The sequence below is a fragment of the Cimex lectularius genome, unplaced genomic scaffold (assembly GCF_000648675.2).
Source record: "Cimex lectularius strain Harlan isolate CLEC.00 unplaced genomic scaffold, Clec_2.1 scaffold202, whole genome shotgun sequence".
In the NCBI taxonomy this organism is placed as follows: domain Eukaryota; kingdom Metazoa; phylum Arthropoda; class Insecta; order Hemiptera; family Cimicidae; genus Cimex; species Cimex lectularius.
Window position 1 is genome coordinate 1 of NW_019392803.1, and position 26,926 is coordinate 26,926.

General features: G+C 36.0%; 3 protein-coding genes and 1 long non-coding RNA gene across 4 annotated transcripts in view; 3 read left to right on the forward strand and 1 right to left on the reverse strand.

The window, feature by feature from the left end:
* The first annotated feature begins 6 nt into the window (after positions 1-6).
* Positions 7-886, forward strand: LOC112127332 (acetylcholinesterase 1-like). The gene is made up of 2 exons (XM_024228100.1): positions 7-178; positions 644-886. The coding sequence occupies exons 1-2, from the start codon at positions 54-56 to the stop codon at positions 837-839; spliced, it is 321 nt and encodes a 106-aa protein (XP_024083868.1). The 5' UTR covers positions 7-53; the 3' UTR covers positions 840-886.
* Positions 887-6,525: 5,639 nt separating this feature from the next.
* On the forward strand, positions 6,526-7,006 carry LOC112127333. The gene is made up of 2 exons (XR_002910514.1): positions 6,526-6,654; positions 6,898-7,006. It is a non-coding gene; the product is annotated as an uncharacterized LOC112127333 (long non-coding RNA).
* Positions 7,007-7,079: 73 nt separating this feature from the next.
* On the forward strand, positions 7,080-7,993 carry LOC106669437 (acetylcholinesterase-like). The gene is made up of 2 exons (XM_014398921.2): positions 7,080-7,363; positions 7,502-7,993. The coding sequence occupies exons 1-2, from the start codon at positions 7,080-7,082 to the stop codon at positions 7,692-7,694; spliced, it is 477 nt and encodes a 158-aa protein (XP_014254407.2). The 3' UTR covers positions 7,695-7,993.
* A 7,369-nt stretch (positions 7,994-15,362) lies between these two features.
* Positions 15,363-26,926, reverse strand: part of LOC106669366 (26S proteasome non-ATPase regulatory subunit 1) — a 438,166-nt gene continuing 426,602 nt past the window's right edge. Inside the window, exons 13-18 of the mRNA XM_014398791.2 lie at positions 26,791-26,907; positions 26,598-26,700; positions 16,084-16,427; positions 15,883-16,017; positions 15,683-15,812; positions 15,363-15,614 (exon numbers count right to left, since the gene is read on the reverse strand). Of these exons, the coding sequence (XP_014254277.1) occupies positions 15,544-15,614; positions 15,683-15,812; positions 15,883-16,017; positions 16,084-16,427; positions 26,598-26,700; positions 26,791-26,907 (900 nt within the window). The 3' untranslated portion in view covers positions 15,363-15,543. The remainder of the gene's footprint in view (positions 15,615-15,682; positions 15,813-15,882; positions 16,018-16,083; positions 16,428-26,597; positions 26,701-26,790; positions 26,908-26,926) is intronic.

Genomic DNA, 26,926 nt, shown 5'->3' on the forward strand with positions numbered 1-26,926 from the left:
ATCTGTTCGACCGTATTTCCAATGTATCACCATGGCCTAAATGGACTGGTGGCATGCACGGAGAAGAAACCTACTACGTCTTTGGTGAGCCGCTCAATGCAACCAAGGGGTACAGTGAGGCAGACAAAAAACTGAGCAAGGAAATGATGAAGTACTGGGCTAACTTCGCCAGAACAGGGTAATTCTAATTCTCCATTACATATTTTTCTATAATACGAAAATATACATTTAATAAATGTTTTAGTTTTATTAAACGGCACGACCGTTGAGTTTTTGAAAAAGTTAGTAAATTATTCCTTAATACAAGACAATTAATTAATGTATTTAGGTGAGATGAAAAAAAGTTAATGGCACGAGAGGGATTCGATTCCACGACCTTCGGCTAAATACGCCGCTGCTCTACTACCTGAGCTATCGTGACATCCATCCACTCGGACATCAACTCCCCAACTCAACCCCACCTTATGAGTGAGAGCTCAGGTGGTAGAGCAGCGGCGTATCTAGCCGAAGGTCGTGGGTTCGAATCCCTCTCTTGCCATTAACTTTTTTTCATCTCACCTAAATACCTTAATTAATTGTCTGTATTAATTGGTCAAGCGGACCACGAAAATAGTGAATTATTCCTTAATGTTTATGTTTGTAGGGATCCCAACAAAGATGACAAAGGCCAAACGACTTCTGTTACATGGCCGAAATACGACACCACACAAAAGAAGTACTTAAAACTTGCCGAAAAACTTGAAGAAGGATCAAAGTACAGGGAGGATCAATGCACATTCTGGAAAACTCTTGGACAACATGTTTCAACAAACGAATTAGACACATCAACATCCAAATAAAATATGTTCATAAAAAACTCAGAACATTAAACTTACATTTCTTGCGATTTCGATTTATTCCCTGTAACTAATCCTTTCATGACCTGCCTTTTTAAATTTAATTTAAAATCCTAACAAATTCACCACGTCCTGATAACTAACTAATGTTCTATGCATAAGCACCAGCAATCCAATAAAACCCTAATCATGTTTTATGCCAAAGAATACCTACAGAATAGAAAAAATATGCATACGTATGAGTTCAAAGCAGTAATGAACTTTTATTAAAATTTAATCTAGGATTAAACTTAAAAGCATTCCTAGTTATACTTTGTTTTAAAAAGCCAAATATTGTGGTATTTTTCAAATTTGAATATTTATTAATATTTTTAGTAGAAAATTATTTCAGATTAAAATAGTATAAACGAAATTTAATGCTGAATCCAAAACTGTGATAGCTTGTGATTTGGTATTTAATCAAAAAGAATAAAACATCAAAAATTATGGCTTCACATAAACCCGATGGTTGCAAAAAATATATTTATTTTGAAATATCAAGTCGTCTGATTTTATCTATCCAGCATACTACTTTTAAAAAGTTCAATTATTGAATTGAATATGTCAAAGTAAATGTTTTCTAAATAAATATTTAAAAACTGAGAGGGTGAAGAAAAGACGGATCGTCCCATCATCCGGAGTCGATCACAGCGATCAGGACCTAGGAAGATATGAATAGTTGAAAAGAAATCATCTTCACCAAATTAAAAATATCGCATCCGTGATGGAACATACGGACGCTTATTTTTGGCTCAAAAGCAGCGTATGTGTCCGGCATGTAAAGAAAGTAAGCTTGATGCGTCCCTTGGCTCCATATAGAGAGCGAGTAGTAATGCCTCCCTATATGAGAATTGCCCATGAGTACAGCTGTGAGGCTTCTTTGGGCCTCCTGTACCGATTTTCGGAGAATACTAGTTTTTTTATTGTACATAGTACCGATACAGTTCTCGATTTGTGTATAGAGATTGAATGTATTTAGTAGCGTAATTGTGTAAGCTTAAAAAACGCTATTAGGAGTGATGCCTTTTTCTGTTTAAATTGGTTTGCTATGTAGTATCTTTTCTTTCAAATTTCACCTGGTTCTTGGTATCTTTGTTTTCAGTAAGAAATTTCGACGGTTTCTGTAATGTCATCTTGTCTTCTCTTCAAAGATGTTCTTCTCTATGAAGTTCCTCTTTACCGCAAACTGGTACTTAGCGGTTTAGCAGCCGTTTTTTTTTCCAAAAAGATCCGCTTTTTTGTTTTCCATTGATCCTACATAGCCTAGAACCGAGTGGAGATTGACCCTGTTTACATCATTATTCTATTTTGTTTGATTTAGCAATTCAGTACTACTTTGAGCCGTTATCTTTAGCCTTAATTAAGCAAAGAGGCTTATATTTCTTTTAACTAGCCACGCTATGAAAAAATGAATTTATACAATGATGAAAATTTTAGATTAAAAACAATAATTTATACAATACTAAAAAATTTTAGATTAAAAAGTGAATTTATACAATGCTAGAAAATTTTAGAATAAAAAATGAAGTTATACAATGCTAGAAAATTTAACATTCAATCAAAGTATTTGTACTCACTCAAAGTGTTTGTTTTCCGTGTAGATGTGTCCATTATATATCATAATATCTCACTGGCCCTCTCACCAAGATAGACAAGAATGACACTTCTACACGGAAAACAAACAATTTGAGTGAGTACAAATACTTTGATTGAATCTAAAATTTTCTAGCATTGTACAAATTTATTTTTTTTATCTAAAATTTTCTACCATTGTATAAATTCATTTTTTTAATTTATCATTTTTAAAATTGTATAAATTCTTTTTTTTTAATCTAAAATTTTCTAGCGTTGCATAAATTCAGTTTGTTTTTTATATAAAATTTTCTATCGTATAAATGCATTTTTTTATCTAAAATTTTCTACCATTGTATAACTTCAATTTTTGAATCTAAAGTTTTTTAGCATTGTATAAATTCTTTTTTTAACCTAAAATGTACTAGCATTGTACAAATTCAGTTTGTTTTGTATATAAAATTTTCTAGCATTGTATAAATTCATTTTTTCAGATCCTACATGTATTTGTAAAATTTAAACAATGTTTATAAATCCCAGGCCCTGAAGATGATCTCAATAAAGATCGAAACGTTGGCACGATAAAGAAAATGTTTTTCTAAATCTTCGTCACACCAGACCGCATCTTACGACCTCCAAATAATCATTGTTTACATTGGCGTAAACATAACATCTTCACATGGTTCCAGGGAGGATTCCCCCTTTACCCCCCTCTTGGATCCGCCACTGACGGGTAGAATGGTTAGTGGTAGACGTCGTTGCTGCCTGGAAGAACGAGGTGTTTTATTACTTTACTCCTCGAACTTCGTTCAAATTGTGAACGATGTTACAGTGAACCCGGCTTGCACCCTGACTGGTGCAACGGGGCCTAAGCGTTTTCACTGATTTTGACGAAAATATGGCCATCCAACTCATTCCAATGATATTTTTTGGAATAGTTTATATATTAATTAAATATGTTTTAAGCATAAGCGTGTTTTTCGTGCAGGGGAAAATTGAAGAAAGCTATCGCGGACCCCTTATTGAGAAACGAAACACACCAGGTTATAAAGTCCAAGCGGTTTAAGAAAAGGGGTAACTTCGCAGATTATCCATTATCAACGACCCAGCCCTCTTCTCTCGGACGGGGAAGATTATTCGACCTAGGATATGGGGTTCAAAAAGGATGGAGGTTCCCCCAACCGTGGCTGCTTCCCGGAAAAAGGACAAAATTGCCGCTGCGTGAGTTCGCCGAATAGAACCTTCCTTTCTTTTGTATTTACTTATAGAAATGAGCATCGATCGAAAAACATAGATGGTCACCAACGTTTAAACATCGGAACCTCAACATTGATAGTGTTATAACCATCAACCGTATAATCGATGATTTTTTAGTACTCATTACTCAAACCGCTTAAATTATATTCATGTGAATCAATTATTTTAAAAAATTCACCATTTCTGGCCATTTGTTAGGAACTTGATTAAGAAAAACCATGGTTTATTATTATAATTACATTTATCAAGAATTAATTTTTCCCTCTAGTTCCATTTATAGATACATAGATATAGATCGCTAGGATTCTTAAAAGTTTCTTTTGAATAAAAGACTTCTATTGTTAAAGTATTTTGTGCCTGTAATTTTATTCATACCTTCATAAATACCTCCCCGATTTTTCTTCGCCTGTCGTTATTTTGGACAAAGGTTTTTTTTTCTAAACATCGACCATCCGTGTAATAGTGAAATAAACACTAATTTTAATACAATGAATGAAAAGAAGGTTGAACAATCGTACGAACGCAAACAATTAAGCAAACAAAATTAGTGGGATAAACGATATTCCTTTTACCAGTTCTTGTTGAACGAAAAAACAAAAAACACTTTTTTTAGTACAAAACAAAGAATGGAGAAATGTAAGTTAAGTAATCGCTCGAAGACGATTTTTTAAAAAAGAAGAAACTTTATTGTCAAAACTATACAAATTTTAATTTTAAACCGACAGAGTGACACGGGCATAAGTCTATCGTAAGAGTAAGGCAAGGATATTTGGGGATTAGGGTTTTTATATTAGTTTAAAGAAATGCGAAAAGTTTAACATGATGGCGGCCGTCTGGACCCGCCAGACTATGCTGACGTGTTGGTCTGAGTGGTGTTTGGTTGCTCCATAACCCCTCCGTCCCTTATTTCGAATCTCCTGCGAGAAAAAAGGCAGTCGTGTAGAAACAGACGCAGGTGTCGGCTGAGACGCCACTTCTTGATGAGGATCTTCGCCTACGTAGACCTTCTCAGAAACATAGAATGTGTTCTGCGGTCTCCTCCTCTTCCTGGCAGTATCTGCACTGTGTTTCTTCTGTACTCCTATTCGGTGCATGTGCTTTCTTAAGTGGCAGTGCCCTGCGAGGAATCCGACCAGAATCCTTGTTCAGTTGCAGTTTCTTTCCAATAATTCCTTTGTAAGTTTTTCGGATGGCCTTTTTATGAATCTCTTCGCGTGCCTCATGCCTGTGGTATTGTTCTAAGTTTTCGACTCGTTAAGAATCCATTTTGAGATGTATCTTATTTTTTGGCAAGTGGCTAGCCCACTGTAGGGGTCAGGACCTAGAAAGTCAATATTGGTTCTCTTTTCGGCCAGCGTGTCAACCTTTTCGTTGCCTCTATGCCCGAATGTCTAAGTACCCATGCGAGGGTCAAGCCATTGGTATTGCTGACTTCAGCCAGGACTCCTGCAGTTTTTCGTTTTTCGGCTAAGACCGCGACGTTCCAACCTCCGGACTTTACTTCCGCGAACCGGCCTTATAACACAAACAATTTCAATAAAAAATATCATTAAGCTAAAGTGTCAGCGTTGGTGGGCCGGAGCACTATTCGAGGTGGACCTCGGAGGATCTAAAGCTGGTGCGACAAGCGGCAAAAGGAAGTAAAATTCGAAAGGTTAAGTTGAAATGGGAAGCTGGTGTCCGAGTGGACCGAAGTCACGATAGCTCAAGTGGAAGAGCAGCGGAGTATTTAGCCGAAAGTCGTGGGTTCGAATCCCGTTCGTGACACTGACTTTTTTTATCTCAACCAGTACCTTACATAAAGATTAATTAATTGAAAGATGTTATTTAGTCAATCGAATCACGAAATCTATTGGGTTGTCCGGAAAATAATGCAGGATTTTAAGTTTTCATTAAAAAAAATCTATATAAAATATTCTGTTTACGTTTACAGGATTACTCATTTGTATGNACATTGCTTTAAAGTAACTAGTTTCTTTTTTTTTGTTTAATACCAAAATCCTGCATTATTTTCCGGACAACCCAATAATAGTCTTACAAAAAAATTAATTAATTGAAAGTAGTAATTTGGTCAATAGACCACTAAATATAATTTCTAATCTATTCTTATTCTATATATTTCAATTAAATTAACCGATATATTCTAGCTAGTTGGATAAAACAAAATAGAAAATACAAACCAAAAACAAACAAATGTTAAACCTCATTTTGAATAACAGGTTTACTTAAGAATAGTAAACATGAAAATTACTCATTTTCTAAATAAACACCTTTTCTCATCATTACTTCTTTTAATCCAGCTTTATTGTCTTTAACCATTATTAAAATACACATCTTGAACTAGTTAATATCTCTATAAAGAAAGAAACGGAACTCATCAGCAACATAAATTCTAGAAAAGGAGTTTGTTTACAAAATGAGTAATCTTCATATTTACTATTTTTAAGTAAATGCGTTATTAAATATGAGTATTAATTTTTTTTGTCATTAATACTTTGCTTTACCCAATTAACAGGAAAATATCAGTCAATTTAATTAAAATTAATACAATAAAAATAAATTTTGCGCAGTTTAAATTGAAATGTGACATAATTACTACGTCTACATTATATGGGCCCCAAAAGGGCATATATTTACTTTTTAAGTAATTGATTAAGTGCGAATTTATGAAGAATGAATTATGGTTAGAATTCAGAAAAAGACTCTCAGGAAACGGTGATTTTTATCTGCGTACGTATAGGTCAGGAACAAGAATAGGTGTGATCAATTGTTAGCACAGTTGTTCTGAGTAAAAAAGTAGACTTTTTAAAATCCCCAACGTCGAAGAAAATCTAGTGTATACCCAGATGGTGTGTGATAATTTTCTAATCCTCTAACCGATTTTTAAACATTTCGATATTTAACGACTCTACAACACTCTTTCGTTTCATCAATTCGTCAGAGCACAAAGGTAAGATATTATTTTATTTTTCTGTACTTAAAGAGCTACCCATTTGTTTAGGAAAGAAACTTTTTTCGAATGCTGGTCGCTTAATTTGAATTGTGAGAGAGTAATCTTAAAATATTGCGTTCTTAAGTTTCTATTTTTTGAAAACGTTGATGATTTTATATTAGACAGGAATTCTGGGTTAGGATCTATCGTATTATATTAAAGGTTGGAAAAACTTTTTCATTAATATTTCATGTTGTTTAGAAGAGATGTGGTGGTTGTTAGTGTCTACTTTGCTGATCAGCGTGGGTAGTTCGTCATCCGAGGACAACCTTGTTGTCAACACTGACAAAGGGAAAGTTCAAGGCGTCACGCTCAAATCAGCCACTGGCAAAGATGTAGACGCTTGGCTGGGAATCCCTTTTGCGAAGCCGCCTACTGGTAAGATGAACCAAATGCATTTTGAAATTTGCTGCGAGAANTCTAACATTACATGCTCCGTCAACCAATTTGCTGACGTTTATGCTGGATTACAACAGGATGTGTATGTTTATCTGTTCGACCGTATTTCCAATGTATCACCATGGCCTAAATGGACTGGTGGCATGCACGGAGAAGAAACCTACTACGTCTTCGGTGAGCCGCTCAATGCAACCAAGGGGTACAGTGAGGCAGACAAAAAACTGAGCAAGGAAATGATGAAGTACTGGGCTAACTTCGCCAGAACAGGGTAATTCTAATTCTCCATCACATATTTTTCTATAATACTAAAATATACATTTCATAAATGTTTTAATTTTATTAAACGGCACGACCGTTGAGTTTTTGAAAAAGTTAGTAAATTATTCATTAATGTTTATGTTTTTAGGGATCCCAACAAAGATGACAAAAGCCAAACGACTTCTGTTACATGGCCGAAATACGACACCACGCAAAAGAAGTACTTAAAACTTGCCGAAAAAATTGAAGAAGGATCAAAGCACCGGGAGGACCAATGTACATTCTGGAAATCTATTGAGGATGAAGAATTAGAACGTAATAAGAATAATCTTTGTTTATAGAAAAATTCATAACACCCTGATCGTACATTTTATACGATTTCGATTAATTGCCTGTATTTATACTGTAACTAATTATTTAATTACTTGTCTTTTTGTTTAAATTTAATTTAAAATTTTGACCAAGTCCTGCCATGTAACTAGTATGTTTTATTCATAAGAATACCAGCAATCGAATAAAACCTTCATCATTACATGCCATTTGTTTAATGCAGAAGAGTACCTTTAGAAAGGAAAAATGAGCATGTGTGTGTATTCACCAAAGTTGACAAGTTTGCACAAAAATATAACATTTTGACCAATGCACGCGTTATTACTTATTTAACAAGTTGTTATAAATTTGATTGCTATTTTGGAAACTATTAGTTTTTTAACGATTTTGGTATGAATTGTCGTTTTAAAGCTGATTTATGGATCATATATACTTACAATTATGGATAACACCATAATTAAATATTCCGCTTGCTGTGTGTTCACCGTAAATCGTTTAACGCCGTTCTTTTATTTGATAATCGATCTACGATTTATTTCATCATTTAGTTTCTACTTTACTTGATTTAGTGTTAACTTTATTTTCTTATTACACAAGCAGACAGTTATTATATGATTTATGATGTATTGGGAAACTCCAAACTCTATGCCCCGAATGCCAGGGACCCTGCATGGGGGGCATAGATGCAACGAAAAGGTTGACATTAGCCAACATGGACGCACAGGGTCCTGAACCCTACCCCAAAAGAGGATACATCTTAAAATGTATCCTTAATGAGTTCAAAACCTGGTGGAATAATACCGCAGGTTACGTACGGTTTGTATGCAAATAGACGAAGGTCAATGCAGGTACAGGTTCTTGCAACTAGGACGAGAAAAACCACAAGCAAGATCCTACACTAAGGAGCCGCTGGGAAACAAAGGACTCCCGGTATACAATACGATACAATTTTCCTCTATACTAAAATGAATACATCACGGTGCAGCCGTTTTTCATGCAAAAACATTTTTCCTTTTCCACCACTCCAGTATAGCCTGGAACCCAGTAGAAAGTAAATCTAGCCTGTTTTGTTTGGTCTAGCAATTCAACACTATTTTCGAGCCGATATCGAGGTCAATGCTCATTCAATTGAATGATACTAAATGTTGCATTTAATAAAATTCATTTTCAAAATATGGTGCCCTTGGTTTGAATGACACCATATGTTGATGGCATAGTGTTTTGTTAGGTGATATATCTTTAGGTCCAAGTCAAGAAATTATCAACAAGAAGAATCGGATTAATACACTAAGAGAAATTCTTGGCCAAAATCCGAGAATTTTTTGACTTGAGTTAAAAATAATCAATGTAAACGTGGATTCTGATAAACTTGAGGAGCTTAAGCGAGATTTATAATCACAAGATTTGTAGTCGTTAGCAAATTTACATTTAAACAATTTGTGGTGGCCATTTCCAGTTACCACAGAACCCGCTAGGTGTCACTACCGGTTCTGAAATAGTCTCGCCCTCCACTGTGCAGCGAATCAGAGCAGAGCCAGTGCGTATATAATCAGGGGCACTACGCCACTGGCCACAGACTCATCTACCCGACAGTTCTCGCTCATCACTAATGAATCACCTACGACTATGGCAAGGGTACTCTCAGCATTAGCCTCGAACTCGTCTTTACAACACAACCGACTTGGTTACTGGCAGACCGCTGCACTCAACCAACTGCTGCATCAAAGTCCGTTCAACCGATGTATAATCAGCCGATTCACGGCCCCGGAACTTAGCCAGCTACTCTCTCTCTCCCTCCCTCTCTCTCTCTCTCTCTCTCTCTCTCTCTCTCTCGTTCTCGCTTATCACTAATAAAGCACACACGACGATGGCAAGGGTACTTTCAGCGTAGCCTAGAACTCGCCTTCACAACACAACTGACTTGGTTACTGGCAAACCGCTGCACCAGAGTCTCTTCAACCGATGTAGAGTTAGCCGGTTCACGGCCCCGGACCTCAGCCAACTGTACTCTCTCAACCAACAGGCATACATTCACAGTCCCGGTTACCAGATACATCGTTTCAACGCTCACTTCTAAAAATCACCGGCCCTTGTTAAGGCCACCAAAAAACTATCAGTCACTAAAAAGTTATAAGAACATAGTGTACTTAAAGTCAACAGAAACAAGTCCTCGACTAACAGCACAAAAACTAAATATTCTCTTCAAATGAAAATTATAACGAGGCATGAAACAACATATGATGAAAACCTACATTGGGCTTTTCTATCCTTTCTAATTAGTGCCCTCTTGAGCTTTACCAAAGATAAGATCTTCCATGAGCACTCTTACCACGAAGGAAAACAATAAGACTAAATTGCTGCTGTTTCTGGACTTGCAAACAACACTTTTTATCAAAATAAATATTTATTGCTACTAATTATTATGACTATTAACCTGTAAAAAGTTTGTACAAATGACGATTTTTTATAGCGGTTTACAAAATGACTGTAAGGATCTTTCAATTTAATAATATTTTCAGGTTTGTTCGATACTTTTAAATTATGCACTATTGGAAACAAAATAAAACATTGCCTTGTTGAAACAGTTAGGGATTCAAAGGAAATCTTTATTAAACAGCAAGTAAATGCTTCGTATTCCAGGTCAAAAGTTACAATCCAAACCAACTACTCAGCTTATAATCGGGTTCTTCCTAGGGAAGTAAGGGAATACTTAATGGGCTTTGCCGCCGTGATATGGCTTAATATATATTTCGAAGTAGCGACCTCATATATCCATGAGGATTTCGAAGCCTAATGATTTCAACTTGTTCTATTTTTAACATTTATTATACCCTCAAACAATATAAGAAGTGTAGTTTGTGGGGGTAACAGGTTGGATTGAATCGTCGTATGAATAAAAACACTAAAAAACGCTTAAAGCCGGGAACACACTTACGCGATGCTACGCCATGCGACGCTACCCCGACGCAAATCCAAACTCCGATTTTCCATAAGGTTGCATTACCCCCGTGCACATCTATCCGATGCTACCCGACGGAAATCCAAACTCCGATTTTCCATAAGGTTGCATTACCCCCGTGCACATCTACCCGATGCTATGCCACGCCAACCTACCCGACGCTCTGCGATCCCCGCTGTCCAGATTTTCGTCGGGTCGCATCGAGTACAGTCGAAGACAAAAGAACCGGACACTCATATTTTTTGCAAACAACATGTATTATTGTCGTTATATTAATTACAACATACTTATTTTAATAGAAACCAAATTAACTGTGATTAAAAATTAATGACTTTTTATTTAAAAGATTAATTTTAATGGTTTGGTAGAAAATTAATCAAAACACCGGAATACGATTTTTTTGATATAATGAATTTAACTAACAATTTATTGGCGTAATATACTAAAATTGGAACAATTTATTACACGGTTTTGCTCATAAAATTTAATTAACAATTTATTTCATAGTTTTGCTCGTAAGATTACACCATTTTCGTTCGGGTAGCATCAGAACAGGACACTCATATTTTTGTAGTTTATTTCAAACTAAGTACATGTAATTTTGTCGTTATATTAATTACATGTTATTTATTGTAAACCAAATTAAACGAGATAACAAATACATAAACATTGTTTAATTATGATGGTTAGGAGTAACTTTATTTAAAACAATTAAGTTTAACAAACAATTTATTAGATGGTTGTGCTCATAAANAGAGACGTAAAAAGGAGCTTTGACGATTTGTCTGAGGACTTTTGATTGGAAGGACTGGATAGGATATTGGATGGTTTGGCGGAACCCAACAGTTCCACACCGTATGTCCAAAGTGGTCGCAGTAAAGTCTTGTATAAGGTCAGTTTAGTGCTGATGGTTAACCCGGATTTTGGTCCTAGTAGTCTGCGTAATTGTCCAAGTCTTCTGTTGAGTTGTTGTCTTTTAAGTCTTGTGTGGGGATTCCACGCCAGTCTGCTGTCAAGGTGCAGTCCTAGGCATTTGACTAGAGTGGAAGTCGGTATCTCTTCATTGTTGATGTATAGTGGAGGGCAAGACTGTTTTTTCAAAGTGAACGTACATTGGATGCACTTTCGAGGAGAAAATTAAGAGAAAAAATGCGAAAGTGATACTGTGCCGGACAATTCTCTCGAACGCCAACAACGAAACTCTTGAAGCGATTATTTCTCAGTACACCGACGTGGATAAAACAAACGATACAGCTACAAAGACTAACTAGTTGGATAAAATGGTCGGCGACTGCCATTTCACCTGTACTGACTACAAATTTTTCAATAGCTAAGCGAAAAGCGGGAGCGACGTGTACGTGTACCTCTTCATTCATAGGTCCAAGTCGAACCCCTGGACGTCGTGGACGATTGTGACGCACGGAGATGAAACCAACTAAGTCTTCGGGTAGCCGCTTAATCTTGCCAAGAAGTATGCTGCCGAGAAGTTTTTGAGTCAAGGATGATGAAGTACTGGACCAACTTCGCCAAAACTGGTTAATACCGTGTAACATAACACATTAAATAAAATACGACTTATTTTTAGACCGTTTAACTTTTAACATCAGTAAAAAGTAAATATTTCACATTCAAAACGTCAAATTGTAGATTGGTCATGACAATTAGAAAGAAAACATGAAAATAGTTTTTGATTTCTCTAACAAAACTCTGTCAAAATCAAAAACAAAATGATCAAACAAAATTATACTTATAATTCTTATATTTACTGGCCCAGATAATTTCCCGAGGGGCAGAGGTACATTACTTTTGACGTCAACAACAGTTGTCGACAATCTAAGAAAGAAACAATGCTCGTTCTGGTCAAATATCAAGCTCAACAAAGCAAAAAAGCAAGCAAAATAAAACAAAAAAGAAAGAACTGATACTATTGTAGAACAATAAAACTCTTAAAACTAGAAAAGTACAGTAGAAAATCCTTCCATATTCATGTTAAATTTTTAAGTTTAAGTCTTTACTTTTACCTTTAACAGTAATATAATCCCTAAAGCGGCCCATAGACGGTCAATATTATTGTACAATATAGATTGCTCAATTTGACGGTTGCCCCTTAATAATATTGTACAAAATTTTGTTTGAAGGCGATATTGAAGTTTGTGAAATATTTTGTGCAACCACGAGCATGCGAACTGTACCACTTGTTGATACTGCACAAACTGACTGATATTGCCCAATAATGCTAACAGACGGTGCAATATTTTCCAGGTTGTACAATATATTTTCAACTTTTCGTCAATCATGCAATGTATTGAACAAACTTTCAATATCGTCTACACACGATCAATTAAATTGCACAACCTAAAATAATGTGCAATAATATTGATCGTCTATGGGCCGCTTAAGTTTAATGATTTGTGAAATTAACCTGAATCTAAAATCATTTGTTAGTAGGATATTATGGACAGAATTTTAATTGATATAATAATAATAATAATTATATAATAACATGTAACATGTATATGGACCATTTTAGCAAATAAACGAATTTTAAAAAAATTGCGAGATTAGAACTTCGAAGTTCTTAATAAACATTCCCTACAATTAGCAAAAGAAGATACTGAGGAGCAGAATCTTTGCAGAATTTTCTGACCCGGGTCCTCTGATGGCTCGGATGTACTGTTTATGATCTATCATTGAATCTTTCTCTTTACTTTAAGACACTAAACATTGCAGTTACTGACTCTACCAACATGCACACATTCCTTGGCAGCCTTAGTAGCAATAAAACATAAATTTCTCCATTCACCCTTGAGCATAAGAAATAATATATTCATACACTCAAAACCAGTATCATGGATTAACTTTCCTTAGCTTGGGGCCAGGAATATGATTAGTGTTAGGGTAATGTTGAGTTGTGATATGATATGTTAGAAATAGTTCAGTAGAGTTATGATCTGGATTAAAATTAGCGTTATTATTTGTTTATGTACATTTATCATTTTTGTTATTTTATTCATTAATACTCAAGATCTCCAATAAAATCTTAGGTTACATTTCTGTAATACGCTTTTGATTCTTTTGTATTATGGTTAGGTTTGGTAGAGCTATGATTAGGATTGCAATTACATTTAAAGTTAATTTAATGTATGTTAGAAATGGTTAGGTTTAGTAGGGTTATTAGGTTGGTTAGGATCAAGATTGGGGTTATATGTTTAGGATACCTATGTGTTTTATTATTGTTTCATATTTTCTATTCTCTAGACCTCCAGTAGACTGACAAAATTTCACAATATTGTATTATTCTTTTGTTTCTTATTATGGTTGTTGGTAAGGTTAAGGTTGAGAGTGAGATTAAGATTTGGGTTAGTTTAGGACAGGATTAAAAGGTTAGGTTTGGTAGAGTTATGGTTAGGATTAAAATTAGGGTTATTATTTGTTTATAGTATTGAATTTTATTATTTTCTTCATTAGTACTCTAGACCTCCACTAGGCAGATAAAATTCCATTACTCTAATATAGTTTTGTTTCTTTTTTTATTGTGTATTCTTATTAGTTTTTTAATAAAGTATTATTATTGTTTGTTGAATTCGTGAGGAGTGGACAAGAATGAGGTAATTTAGAAAAACTTAACCTTCACAAAACCAACATGACACCTTAAAAATCACACCACACTTTTATGCCCCGAATAAAGGTCAACACGTCCACAAAAAATGAAAAGGTGTTTTTCTAAACTACCTTATTCTTGTCCGCTCCACACAAATTCAATAAATTAACAATCCGTCACTAAGAAACACATATTATTATTATTGTTGTATGAATAGTGTTAGATTTTGGTTAGCATATGGTTAGGAGTAAGGGTTAGTATTACGGCTGAGTTTGGATAGTAATGATTAGTATTAGCATTAGAAATCAGTTAATTACACGCCCATATTTAATAATTTTATAAGTTTGAGATCCCACAAAATTTTATAGCCTGGGAAGACTTGGTCTGCACCTCATCCTTTAGAGGTTGTATTTGTTCTGTGATTGTGTGCACATTTAACTATTTTTAAATGATTTGACTTGGTAAAAGTTCAGACAAAGTTTAAATATGAGAAAGTATCTAAGCTTGTAGTCATGGAGGGTCTTTTATTTTGCAAAGAGCAGTTGTTTTTTTACATTGAAATGCTAAAACCATTTGGAGAAAGCCATGTGACAACTTAACTAAAAGTTGCTTTCACTTTATCAAATAAAAGAGAAGTGTTTTTATCATTGCTGAGAATTATGTTATGGTCCATATACAATGATGAACAGGGACTACATTTATCCTTAAAAAAAAATTTTATGGTTACACATACCATTTAGTGCACATCATTGTGGTGTCCAGTCTTTTTAGGTGCAGTGAGACGTCAAGCAGCATCCAAATTTCAATTGAAAGTTCCTACATTCAAAAAAGTTTTTTTTATAAATACACTGCTGCTTTCAGGGTGTCCAAAATTAACCCCTAATCTGTACTTAACATTTCCAGTCCAGCAGATTGTATTTGCAATGGTACTTAGTGTTAATTTGCTTTGTTTAGTATACGTTCCTTTTTGTTATCATGTAAACATTATTGTTATTGTTATTATTACTTTACCTTCCATTTAATACTTGGCTTTTGAAAGGAATAAAGAAGTATAATGTTAGGAGAATATATAAATGTAAGGATGGAGAGACTAAAAGGAAAAAAAAACAATTACACAAGAACTGTAAGAAGGGGTGATATATTTAAGTATATTTAGCAGTAGTACTTAGTACAATTATTATCAGTAACAAAGACTCTCAGAAAATGCATGATTTTTAATAATGAATTCTTAAAAAATAAATTAAAAAGTAATGAATCCCATTGAAAGCATCGACCGCAGCTTCTTCTAAGACACATGTCTTTAATCTTCAGTGTATTCGAATGGCTCTGGTGGGTCGGGTTCTTTCTCATCGTCGGCCTTCGGGCCGAAAGCTGGAAGGTAAAAAATCAATTTAACATTGAATCATTATTGAGACGTAGATTTAAAAATAAATACAAACCGGCGACAGGCTCGACAAGTTGTTCATCTTCAGTGCCTGCTTTGACATGGCGAACCATGACAATGCCACCGATTGATACATCCTTCAGTGGTACATAACTGCCAGAATCGACCAATGATATTACCTTAAGCTGTGAAAGAGAAACAAAAACATAAATTTTTCAAATTTGTAAATTACAATTAGTGTTGTTTTGAATCTACCTGATTTTTCATAACTCTGGCAGGATTACTTAAGATTTCGAAGTTAGGCTCTGGTTTTTTCTCTTCCTTTTTCTCTTTTTCTTCTTTCTCTTTTCTTTCTTTTTCTTTCTCTTCTTCTTTAGTTTTCTCTTCATCCTGGAAAAGTTAAAAAAAAATTAAAATGGTATATATTTGGTTTTTGCAAGAAAATTTTAAACATACCACTTCCATTTTGCTGTCTGATCTTCCGGCTGTTCCTCTGCGTCTGGCCCTTGCAGCGATGCTCAAAACTGCAGTGGTTACTTTTTCCCTTTCCTCGCGTTTCTTCTCCTCGAGCGGTGGTGGGTAGGCGAACATGGATGGTTTGGCATTGCTCTTGATCTCAAGTTTGGGCATCTTTAGGTCCTGGTTCAGGGCGATTAGGCAAGTAGGAGTGAAAGCCAAAGCCAGGCATGGCGCCAAAGGGAACCAATACCAATACTGGGTGAACACGAGCATCCCGACAACGGCGAGCATGTTGGTATGGCCTGTCCTCGATTCCAAAGTCAGGGTCACATTTCTGCCACCTGGAACCACAAGTAAAATTAATATAACATTTTCTTCGAATAGATCCAGTTCTTACTCTAATGAGAGAATATCCATAACCTAAAGCTCTAAACTAACTGAACCTGACAAAGACCAAATTTAGAGTTTATTTCCTCTCCATACAGTTAATACTTTCCATGGTTGCATTTTTTGCCCTCTTATCTTTGTGTGGGCAGTTATGCTTTTTACCACCAGAGTTTACTATCCAACCAATTGGGTCCGATAGAGCGGTGGGATGTTGTGGGCCTCAGCATTAATACCCTGTTTAGGAGGTTGATGATAACAAGCCACAACAAAATTTATTACCAATTGGGTGTTGGGGCCAGTGACCTTTTTTCATAATAATTATCAAATAAAATTCCAAGTGCAATGTCCAGTTTTTATCACAGAACCCATACTGAGGATTGCGAGATACATGTACAGTCAGCATATGGAGGATCCGATGGTTATAATCCTGTCCCTTATTCCAACTAATCCGAGTTTCCTTTCAATCATCCCTTTTCCAACCTAGAGACATTGTTGCTGGTGTTCCTCAAGGCTCCTTTCTTGGACCCATCTTGTTCTGGCACACTTTAACAAAATATCTTTCAATTCTGTGCAGGTGTCTAAGGAAATGCCACCCCAGAATATCAATGATCCAACATGGAATGACCCCCGAGGAACACCCCCAGCATGGGGCATATATTCTCTCCTCCTGGCCCTCCTGAGCAAATATTCATGAAATTACACACATCTGAAGTTTTGAGGCTATGTGATCTATACAGAGAACTCGCCCCCAATCTTCCAATGTTCAATTTGCATGTTCCTGTACGAATTAAAATCTCCCCATTTTCTGGCCTGTGGTGAGAAGAGGTCCACGAGAGCCAGGTGTCAGGCCCTGAGGTTATTTTCATTGAGCCTTTTTACAGTGCTGGAGGAAATCAAAACATTTGGGGCTTGTCTTATCAGATTTATTATCTTACTTCCCGTATAATGCTGCGTTTTCATAAAACCTGATTATGAATGAATCTATTGTCTCTCCTACTGGTGGAGCTTGGTTGAAGCCATGTCCTGGCCTTCTAGTGTGAAGCTGTGTTTCTCTGCCGAAGAGTGCCGAAGAACCCTTCCTTATTATAGAGTGATTTACCCTCAGCCTCCTGGCTGTAATCATGTTATGACCCTGACACTCTCAAACTCAATCAAATGCTTGACTGAGGCCATTGAAAAAGATTTAAGAATAATATCAAACGAAATCAATGAAGAAAAAAGATTAACCGAAAGTGATCTTTAGGCTTAGCAGAAGAAGGGTACAACGCTAAGTTTTGTGGAAATGGTAAAAAGTAAACAAATGAAGCAAACAAAGCATTATTTACAGTTTATTTTGACAATGACAGCTCTCCATCACCTGTAACTAACTTAGAGAGATATTGGATTTAAATCCATTTATGTCTAGAGGTCTAATTGACCAAATTACTTAATTCATTAATTTCTGGGAAAAAATGAAAAAGTCACGAAGAAGTCAGGATAGCTCGTGGCTAGAGGCTCAACAGCCTATCGAGCTGAAAGTCGTGGTTTCGTATCCCGCTCATGTAACTAACATTTTCATCTCAACCAAGACCTTATATAAAAAGAATAATTAATTAGATTTAAATTTAAACTAAATAAATTGAGTGGTGTATTATTTTGTCCATCAATGTATATATGTGTACATATGCAGGACTCGTGAGCCGACCAGGTCCCGGACCTTTTAGGGATGGGGTACGGGCCTACTCAGGCTTTTAACCCCTCGGGTCCTGGTCGCCCACCCTGTGTAATATATATATATGTGTACATAAAATTTCTGTTCTTTTCTAACGTGCATGATGCACAGATGTCCTGCAACTTAATTAAAAAGTGGTAGCTAACAGAAGTAGGAGAGGGAAAGTCAGAATGAAATGTTCTTCCAAGTTGGGCGTAGTATTTGGTTGTATGGGCAATGAACAGAAAATGTCGATCTTGTTCAATAAATTAATAAAAATAAATGTATAATAACTAACATTGTTCTCAGTACATAATGTATAAATAAAGGACTTGTTTATGTTTTGAAGCTACAAAATATTTGGAAAACGTTGGAAGTTAAAATTTTCCTTCACTCGCTCAAATGCTGTTAGAAATTGTTTGTGTGACTTTTATTAACAGGCTTAATTTAATTGCTTGGGTCAACTTTTTTAAAAATAATTATTTGACATAATTGAAATTAACTTCTTACGGAATGGGAACAGCGAGGGTTGAAAAATTACAGTGGAGAGTTGGTGAAAATTATCACTGGCTTATTAGGGTCGGTTGCGTCGAATGAAAACGGGCCCGGGGGGGGGCAACAGAACTTTTTCCAGACGACTGCACGGTCGGACGGTGCCGGAAGAACGTCGGTCTCCGCTGGAATAACGTGATTTATCGAACACAATCCAGCTAATCAAGGAAATCAGTTTTTCCACCGGGGATCGATAATAGCGTTGTTCTTGAGACGAGAGCTTGTTTTTCAAGGTAGAGAAAACCCCTTTGGCATCGATCTTACGAGGACGAAAAATCGCCCAAGGCTTCCAATATGCTGTAAAACTTCTTTGAGAAAGATCTTTGATAAAAGATGTCTAACGAGAAATGTGACGGTGCAATAGCTCAACTTTTTACAAAAAAACTTCTTTTTATAATGAAAAGCCCTTTCTTCATTTATTTTATAAAAAGATTCGTGCATTTGTTTCAAGATTCAGGATACTTCAAAGTCAAAGAATCTGAAGTTCACTTCCAACCTCAGTAAGTCAATTTGATGATTGTTTTAAATCTTGAAATAGTTATTTAACAAACATCTCGAACTTAACTCAAGACAAGTATCAAATACACATAATAATTAATAGAATATATGTAAACAAACGATAGTAAATAACAGCCGAAAACCATTCTAAAATTGTACTGCATGTTACTATGTACGTTGATGATGAGATGCTAGGAAACGGGTTGTATTTTTCGTAGTTCCATAGTCTAACGAGAATAGCTGACAGTTGAAGTAGTAGATGATCATCACGTAGTCCTGGTTCTTTTGGGTGAAGATGTGACGGTACTTACTACCTAAGAAGCGGGGGTTTGGTTATTACCCAAGGACTGCAGCTTTTACCTTCTTGTACTTCTCCGAGTTCCTAGTTCAATTGTCTCGATTCTTCTTTTAACAAGTCATTGCTGCCATTTTTTAACGGGTCTTCTTGGGGTCCTAGGTGTTTCCATTACGCAGAATGCCAAGTTGTTTTCTAAGGTTATGGAAATCTCGGATGCGTTTAATTTGCGAGCAGATGTTGCAGTCTGTGCGTTATTGATGTGAAAGGGGTTCCACGTCAATCGGTTTTCCAGATGGAGTCCGAGGTAGCGTATGGTTAGAAACAAGGACGGGAACATTGTCGAAGTATACTGATGGAAGCTTATAGGATAACTGCTGATAGGACTTCTGCGGCATTGGAATCCACGCCATCAATGAGCACCTCAGACGTGTAAAGAAAATTAGAGAAAAATGGAACTCACTCATTGGACTTAAACAACCAAGAACCTTCTAACAAACTTTGAAAGGAAAGAGGTAACAGAATGCATTAAAAGAAGCAGGAAAAAACAGCGAATCCTAACAGGATTTTTTACAGGACATTGCAAACTATATGTACGTCTGAAGAAGATTGGCATAACCCAACACGGCACGTGCAGATTCTGCAAAAAAGCAGAGATCTACTAATGAACTGGTTGCTGTAAGCCGGTCCCCGTCTTAGGGATAAGTTTTAGTTGTTAAAGTAAGAAAAAAGTAGGGTAAACCGACACGTAATAGGGAACGAAGGTTGTAAATCTGAAGGGGCGATCACCCAGACGGGAACGACATGACGTCCCCCTCAAATCTGACAAACAACTTTGAAATAATTACATTGTTGGACAGGTAGATAAGAACGTCGAAGGGTGTCGACCCAGACTGGAACCACGTCATGTTTCCCACGAACCTGGAGAACATAAAGTTGTAATAGTTGGACAACCGATCAAATAAATAATTATCGTCTACTTATTTAGTGCTGAAGGGTTGTCACACGGTCAAAAATATTACCGATCGTAAATTGGGTCAACCATGAGCGCGACACCTGTCTTCGTCGGTTCACCTGCGGCGTGGGAACTCCCCCGACTTTTGATTTTCCTTTCCACCCCTACTCTGGTAGAGAAACTGGCATAAAAGGGATGCCTGGGAAATCAAAAGTCAGTCTAGACCAAGGGCTCAAACCAGTGAGTCAAAACCAGGTACTCACCCTCAGGGAGTGAACAGTCAACTGCAAGAGACGATCCGGAACAGAAGCAACTGCCCTCCTTCTGGGACTCAACAAGGGAGCTCAGCCAGCCAGAGTCAGCGAGGACCAGCGACCCATCGAACCAAGTCGACAGTCAAGAGAACAGACGGAGCTGGGGATGCTGTGGACACTAATCGTGGCGAGCGTCATTTGGGATGTCTCTTTGTTAATAGACTCATCCCAGATTTAGAGTTGTGACTGACTTTTAGAGTGATTAAGATTCTGTTGTTTGGGTACAGTTAAGAGATGGAATTGTGTTACAATAAATGTTAAGGAATATACTCTCTGATATATTGAATTCTAGAACCTTACCTTCCCCTATACAAGAATAAGACCGTCATCCGCTTACACTACATTTGCCCGCAGGAGGAAGTGTTTTGGGACGTAAACGTAACCGTAGAAGAGATTGAACCACTGATACCGGGCCTACTAGTCCTGACTAGGACTTATCGATGTGCTTTAAGAACAGAACAGGGGACGCCATTGCTCTTAAAGGGCGTAGTACAATACACATCCCGACGAATACATCTATCTATTTAAATCAGGTCTCATCAGTTCCTCGCTGTCGTCGTGATGTGACCAACTTCAAAGAGTGTTGTTAAATGTTCCTTCAATATTCAAGAAAGTTCCTTATGCTATTTCTTTATTATACACGAATTGTGTATTTTTATAACAATCCAAACATAAAAAAGTAGTAAGTGATGAAATCAGAAAATATTTCGTTTTGCATAATCAATAAAACCATTAGTAATGGTGATCCTGCACAGCAATAAAATCTTTAACTCCATTACACGCCTAATAATAATTTTTTATACAGCAAATTCACTAATTTCGTGGTCTACTTGACCAATTAATACAATTAATTAAGGATTTTAGTTGAGATGAAAAAAAGTTAATGGCACGAGCGGGATTCGAACCCACGATCTTCGGCTAGATACGCCGCTGCTCTACCACTTGAGCTATCGTGACCTCGATCCAGTCGGACATTAACTTCCTATCTCAACCCCACCTTATGAGTTTTCCCTCCTTTTTGCCATTTTTCAAATGTCGTGTAATCGGATTGGATTCTCGACGACAAATGAAATGGCCTAGGAGAGCTTTAGTGAAGTGTACTTCATTTAATTAATTAAATTCACTAATTTCGTGGTCCGCTTGACCAATTAATACATTACAATTAATTAAGGTTTTTAGTTGAGATGAAAAAAGTTAATGGCACGAGAGGGGTTTGAACCCACGATCTTCTAATTATTATTGAAAACTATTACCGATATAGCTCAAGTGGTAGAGCAGCGGCGTATCTAGCCGAAGATCGTGGGTTCGAATCCCGCTCGTGCCATTAACTTTTTTTCATCTCAACTAAAAACCTTAATTAATTTTTATACAGTGTTATTAAGCATTTCTATGGTCAATACGCAATATTTTATTAAAATAAATGTATCTAACACTTAGAGTGTAATGACGGCCTGAGAACAGTAGGAAAAGTAAAAACAAAAAACCAGCCAATCGTACAAATTAGCCATGAACATTTTAGATACTGCTTTCTTTATTTATCACTGACGTTACAATATATATTTTATTTAGTCTGAATCCGTGCCAAGTGCCTGAATTGGACCTTTTGTTTTCACTGACTGGTTTGGTGCTGCCTTTTCTCCGTTCAGACACTATTATCATATTGGTTCCTATTTATGACTATTCCTTAAAAAAAACATTATTTCATATATTGTTTTACTGCATATATTTGTTACCGTTCGTTGCTGATTTCTATGTTTAGGCTGAGGGCCAACAAAAACATTTTGTATCTGATGTCAGAATGTATTCAAGTTAAGAAAATTCTTATTTCTTCGTTTATTATAATGTAGTCGCTTGGTCACAAATCATGTATTTCAATACATAACCTTAATATATATATACATTTTTTTTTTTTTACTAAAAAATTATGTTGATGTTCGTTTTCTGCTGTGTCGCTTATGGTGGACTTTCGGAGGAACAAGAAACGGATCTGAAAAGACTAATGAATTATGTCAGATTTATTTTCCGCACCCCCACGAATTACGAATTCCAGGATCCTACAGTTATTATTTTAGGTGCTTTTGCAACATTAGAAAACTTGTTACCTTCTTTTTCTCAACTTTTAAGTTTACGGTTTGTGATTGTGTTCGTAAAAGACAGAGAATTCTTTATTGTTACTACTTGTACCTAAATTCTTATTATTGCTACTATTATATTATGTTTTTTACGTTTTATATTATGCGATTTAGTTTAACTTATTTTACTTTATGTTAACGTCAAATCTTCATTAATTCATGCGCCAGATTTGCAAAAAATTTTGTTACCTTTTTGTTATTCTTAGAGGACTCTAGTCCCACAATAAAGTACTAGGTTGTTACAAAGGTCTTTGCAATAAAGTAAGAAAATAAACCATAATTATTCAGAAATCGTGAGATGCGGTCTGGTGTGATGTAGGTTTCAGAAAAACATTTTCTTTATCGTGCCAACGTTGAATATAAAAAATATATTTTTTATTGTATAAATTCACTTTTCCACATCCTAAATGTATTTGTTATTGTAAACAATGTTTGTAAATCCCAGGCCCTGAAGATGATCTCAATAAAGATCGAAACGTTGGCACGATAAAGAAAATGTTTTTCTGAAACCTACATCACACCAGACCGCATCTCACGATTTCTAAATAATTATCGATTAACGGTCACTAATCACCACATACAAAATAAACGATGTTTTTTATATTTCGACCTCAACAGTTTATCTTATGATTTTTCCTTCTTGAAGGTGGGATAATAGATCATCTCAAAAAAATCACAACCAGTTTTTATCCACAATGTTTCGGATTTATTTTAATCCTTCCTCAGGTGAGTTAACGCAATGGTTAAAACAGTGGTCGTTAGTCATTAATATTTTATAACAGTTTATGACAAACAACAAAAGAGCCAGTGTGGTACATATTCAGACTCCGAACAAACGTTTTAATATTTTGAAGATGACTAGACTCAACCTGAGATCCGAAACGTTGCGGATAAAAACTGGTTGTGGTTTTTTCGAGATGAACTATTATCCCCCCTTCAAGAAGAAAAATCATAAGTTAAGAAAATAAAAGTTTTGTTTAAATTTCAATATAAATGTAAACATGAAAATTATCCCTCAAACTAAAGGCCGTCATTACCAACTTTAACCCATCTTTCTGCCAGAAGTTAAATTTTGTGGTGATACCAGTCCTTGGTTTCTTCCTAGGTGAAGAGCCCCCCCCACATCCTAATTTGACATCCACGTCGTTTTCGAAGTACCGGCTTTTCAAAAAATGCACCACTGAGCGGAAGAGACCATAGATGCGATTCAGGGGTGGGGCAAGATACTAACAGCCATCATTTCTGAAAATTTTTCTTTGGCTAAACGTGAACAATGGGCAGGAGTGTTGTCTTGTTGAAATATCGCTTTATCCCGATTGAGCAAGCAGGGTACATTCTCTTTTAAAACCCTCGAGTTGTTCACAGAAAAGCTGGCAGAAAACTGCCCTGCGATCTGGAACCAGCTCAAAATGCAAACCACCCTCATAATTCCACTAAAGCATAATTTTTTTCAATTAATTAAGGTGTTTAGTTGAGATAAAAAAGTCAGCGTCACGAGTGGATTTGAACCCACGACCTTCGGCCAGATATGCCGCTACTCTCTCTTTTTTTAATCTCAACTGAAAACTTTAATTAATTGAAAGATTAATTGGTCAAACGGACCACGCAATCTAGTGAATTGAACAAAGCATAATCTTTTTTCCAAATCGATCTTCGCGAACCTCTGCTTGAACCTGTTGGCCTTGCGGTACCCACTGTTTTCGGTAGATAGGATTTGTTTTTACAAATATCCATTTTTCATAGCTCGTTACAATTCTCTTCCAAAATCAACTTATGCTTTTTGAAGCAAACTTGTGCATCAACTGGTTGTTGAGCTTTGGTGGCTGACAAGTCATGAGGATCTGACCTGGGTCTTATATTTCGGACATTAAGCGTTTTAAAATGGCGGCGTACCGTTGCATTTGAAAACCGTGAAAATAGAATTTTACTTTTACCCTACGTAAACGTCAATTTTTTCTAATAACTTGTAATTCAGAAAGGGAAGAAAATTACAATAATTTTGATGTGGAAAAAGTAAAGTTTTTGTATATTTGTTGAATTGTTAATAGTTCGTTTACTTTTGTTTCTGTTTTTTAATACAGAATCTTGGACAAATGCAACTATTTAACTTAAAAGTGGATTTATTCGTTTATAAAAAAGAAAAAAAATTGTATTGATTTTAATTCAGTACATTAGAAATTAGAATTTTACTTGTACCCCACATAAACGTCGATTTTTTTCTATTAACTTGTATTTCAGGAAGAGTAGAAAATTGTAATAATTTTGACTGGCAAGTAAAGTAAAAGTTTTGTATATTTATTGAATTTTTAAAATTCGTTTACTGTTTTTTAATACCGAATGTTGGACAAGTGTAACTTATTGACTTAAAAGCGGATTTATTGGTAAAATTAAACTTGTCCATAGTTTTCCTTTTTCTATTTAGCAAGGAAAGTGAAGGTTTTCAGGACTTACTGATTTTTTGCCGTCAGGTTGCTTTGCCATTTACATACTGAACAGAACCTCATTAAAAACAAAATCACACAAAAGCCAATCTTTTGTTTGGTCTTTTGATTTTAGGGGGGCCGGTAGTCGCAATCACTGGAAGAGGTGACCAAGGTTCGAATCTCAGCAGCGTTGAATGCGGTGCACCCCTAACGTATTTGCAAATTTCTTTACTCAAAAAAACACTGGATTAACGGAATAGAAATAGTCTTGGAAGTTTGTTACATTTTCAAGTTTTCATTCCATTTTTGATGTTTGTTTTACAGCCAGCTAGTAGCTAGGCTAGCTATTGCCGGCTCCTCACGTTTCGTCTAGCTCGCATTTTTTTATTACTTCTACCTTTGCTGTTTAACCATTTCTTTAACCATTTCTTTTTGTTATTAAATTGTCCTAAGTGAATTAAAATATACTTTCAAGCTATTATCTAACCTAAGTTTGGCGGGTCTGAAGAACTGTTGAGACCCCGACCGGCAAGGCGATTTTCACTTTGACCCCTCCCTTCATTCACACCAATAAAACATTCACATACAGTAAAAATCATGCAATCGCTATCCAAGTTAACCTAATTGGTTCGACAAGTCTGTGGGTACTTGATAGTCCACACAGACGGTGAAATTGTATGTGATACTTAACCACTAACCAAATAAATACATTCACACAATTATTAATCACCAGGGTTTTTGTTATTAATCACATGTCTTCTGGCAAATATAATGAGTTTTCTGACATTATACATGATTAAAATTCCCGCTTTTATAAGTTTGGATAGCAGTAGACGATTGTAGTAAATTAGGTTTCGGGTCCGATTAACCAAATAAATTGTTTTCAATTAAGTAATCTTTAAGTAAGGTATTAGTTGAGATAAAAAGTCAGTGTCACGAACGAGATTCGAACCCACGACCTTCTGCTAAATACGCCGCTGCTCTACCACTTGAGCTTGAGACTTCGATTCACTCGGACACCAACTTCCAATCTTAACCCCACCTTTTGAATTTTCCCTCCTTTTTGCCATTTTTCAAATGCCGTGTAATCTATTTGATTTTCCGCGACAAATGAAATGGCCACGGAGAGTTTTAGTAAAGTATACTTCATTTTGTTTCGTGGTCCGATTGACCAAAATTTTCTTTTCAATTAATTAATAATTAATTTTATCTCAACCAATACCTCACTAAAGATTAATTAATTGTAGGAATAGTTATTATCTTACCTGCGTCGATTATTCCTTGAGCCAGAATTGCTCCGAATTTCGCCATGACGTCCTCGTGTTTGTCGACTATCACTTTGGCATACAAAGCCCTGAAATCCTTGACCTGAAAGAAAAACATTAAAATCGAATTGTAAAAATTAAAATTGTAGAGTGAAATGTTAAAATAAAATTTAAACAAAACGTAATCATATACCTTGGGGCAAGTCTGCTCGGTGTGCTGGATGAGTATCATGGCCGAGGCGATGAGGGCTCCCTGCCGGACGAAATTCACCGGGTCGTTCGTCATCGGGTCAAGAAGAGCGATGGCCTCCTGCAACAAATTGACATAA

What these genes read in the sequence shown, in the direction of transcription:
- LOC112127332 (XM_024228100.1), top strand. Translation starts at nt 54, where the DNA reads ATGCACGGAGAAGAAACCTACTACGTCTTTGGTGAGCCGCTCAATGCA. An exon ending in GCTAACTTCGCCAGAACAGG is followed by an intron (nt 179 to 643) that starts GTAATTCTAATT and finishes TTATGTTTGTAG; the next exon opens with GGATCCCAACAAAGATGACA.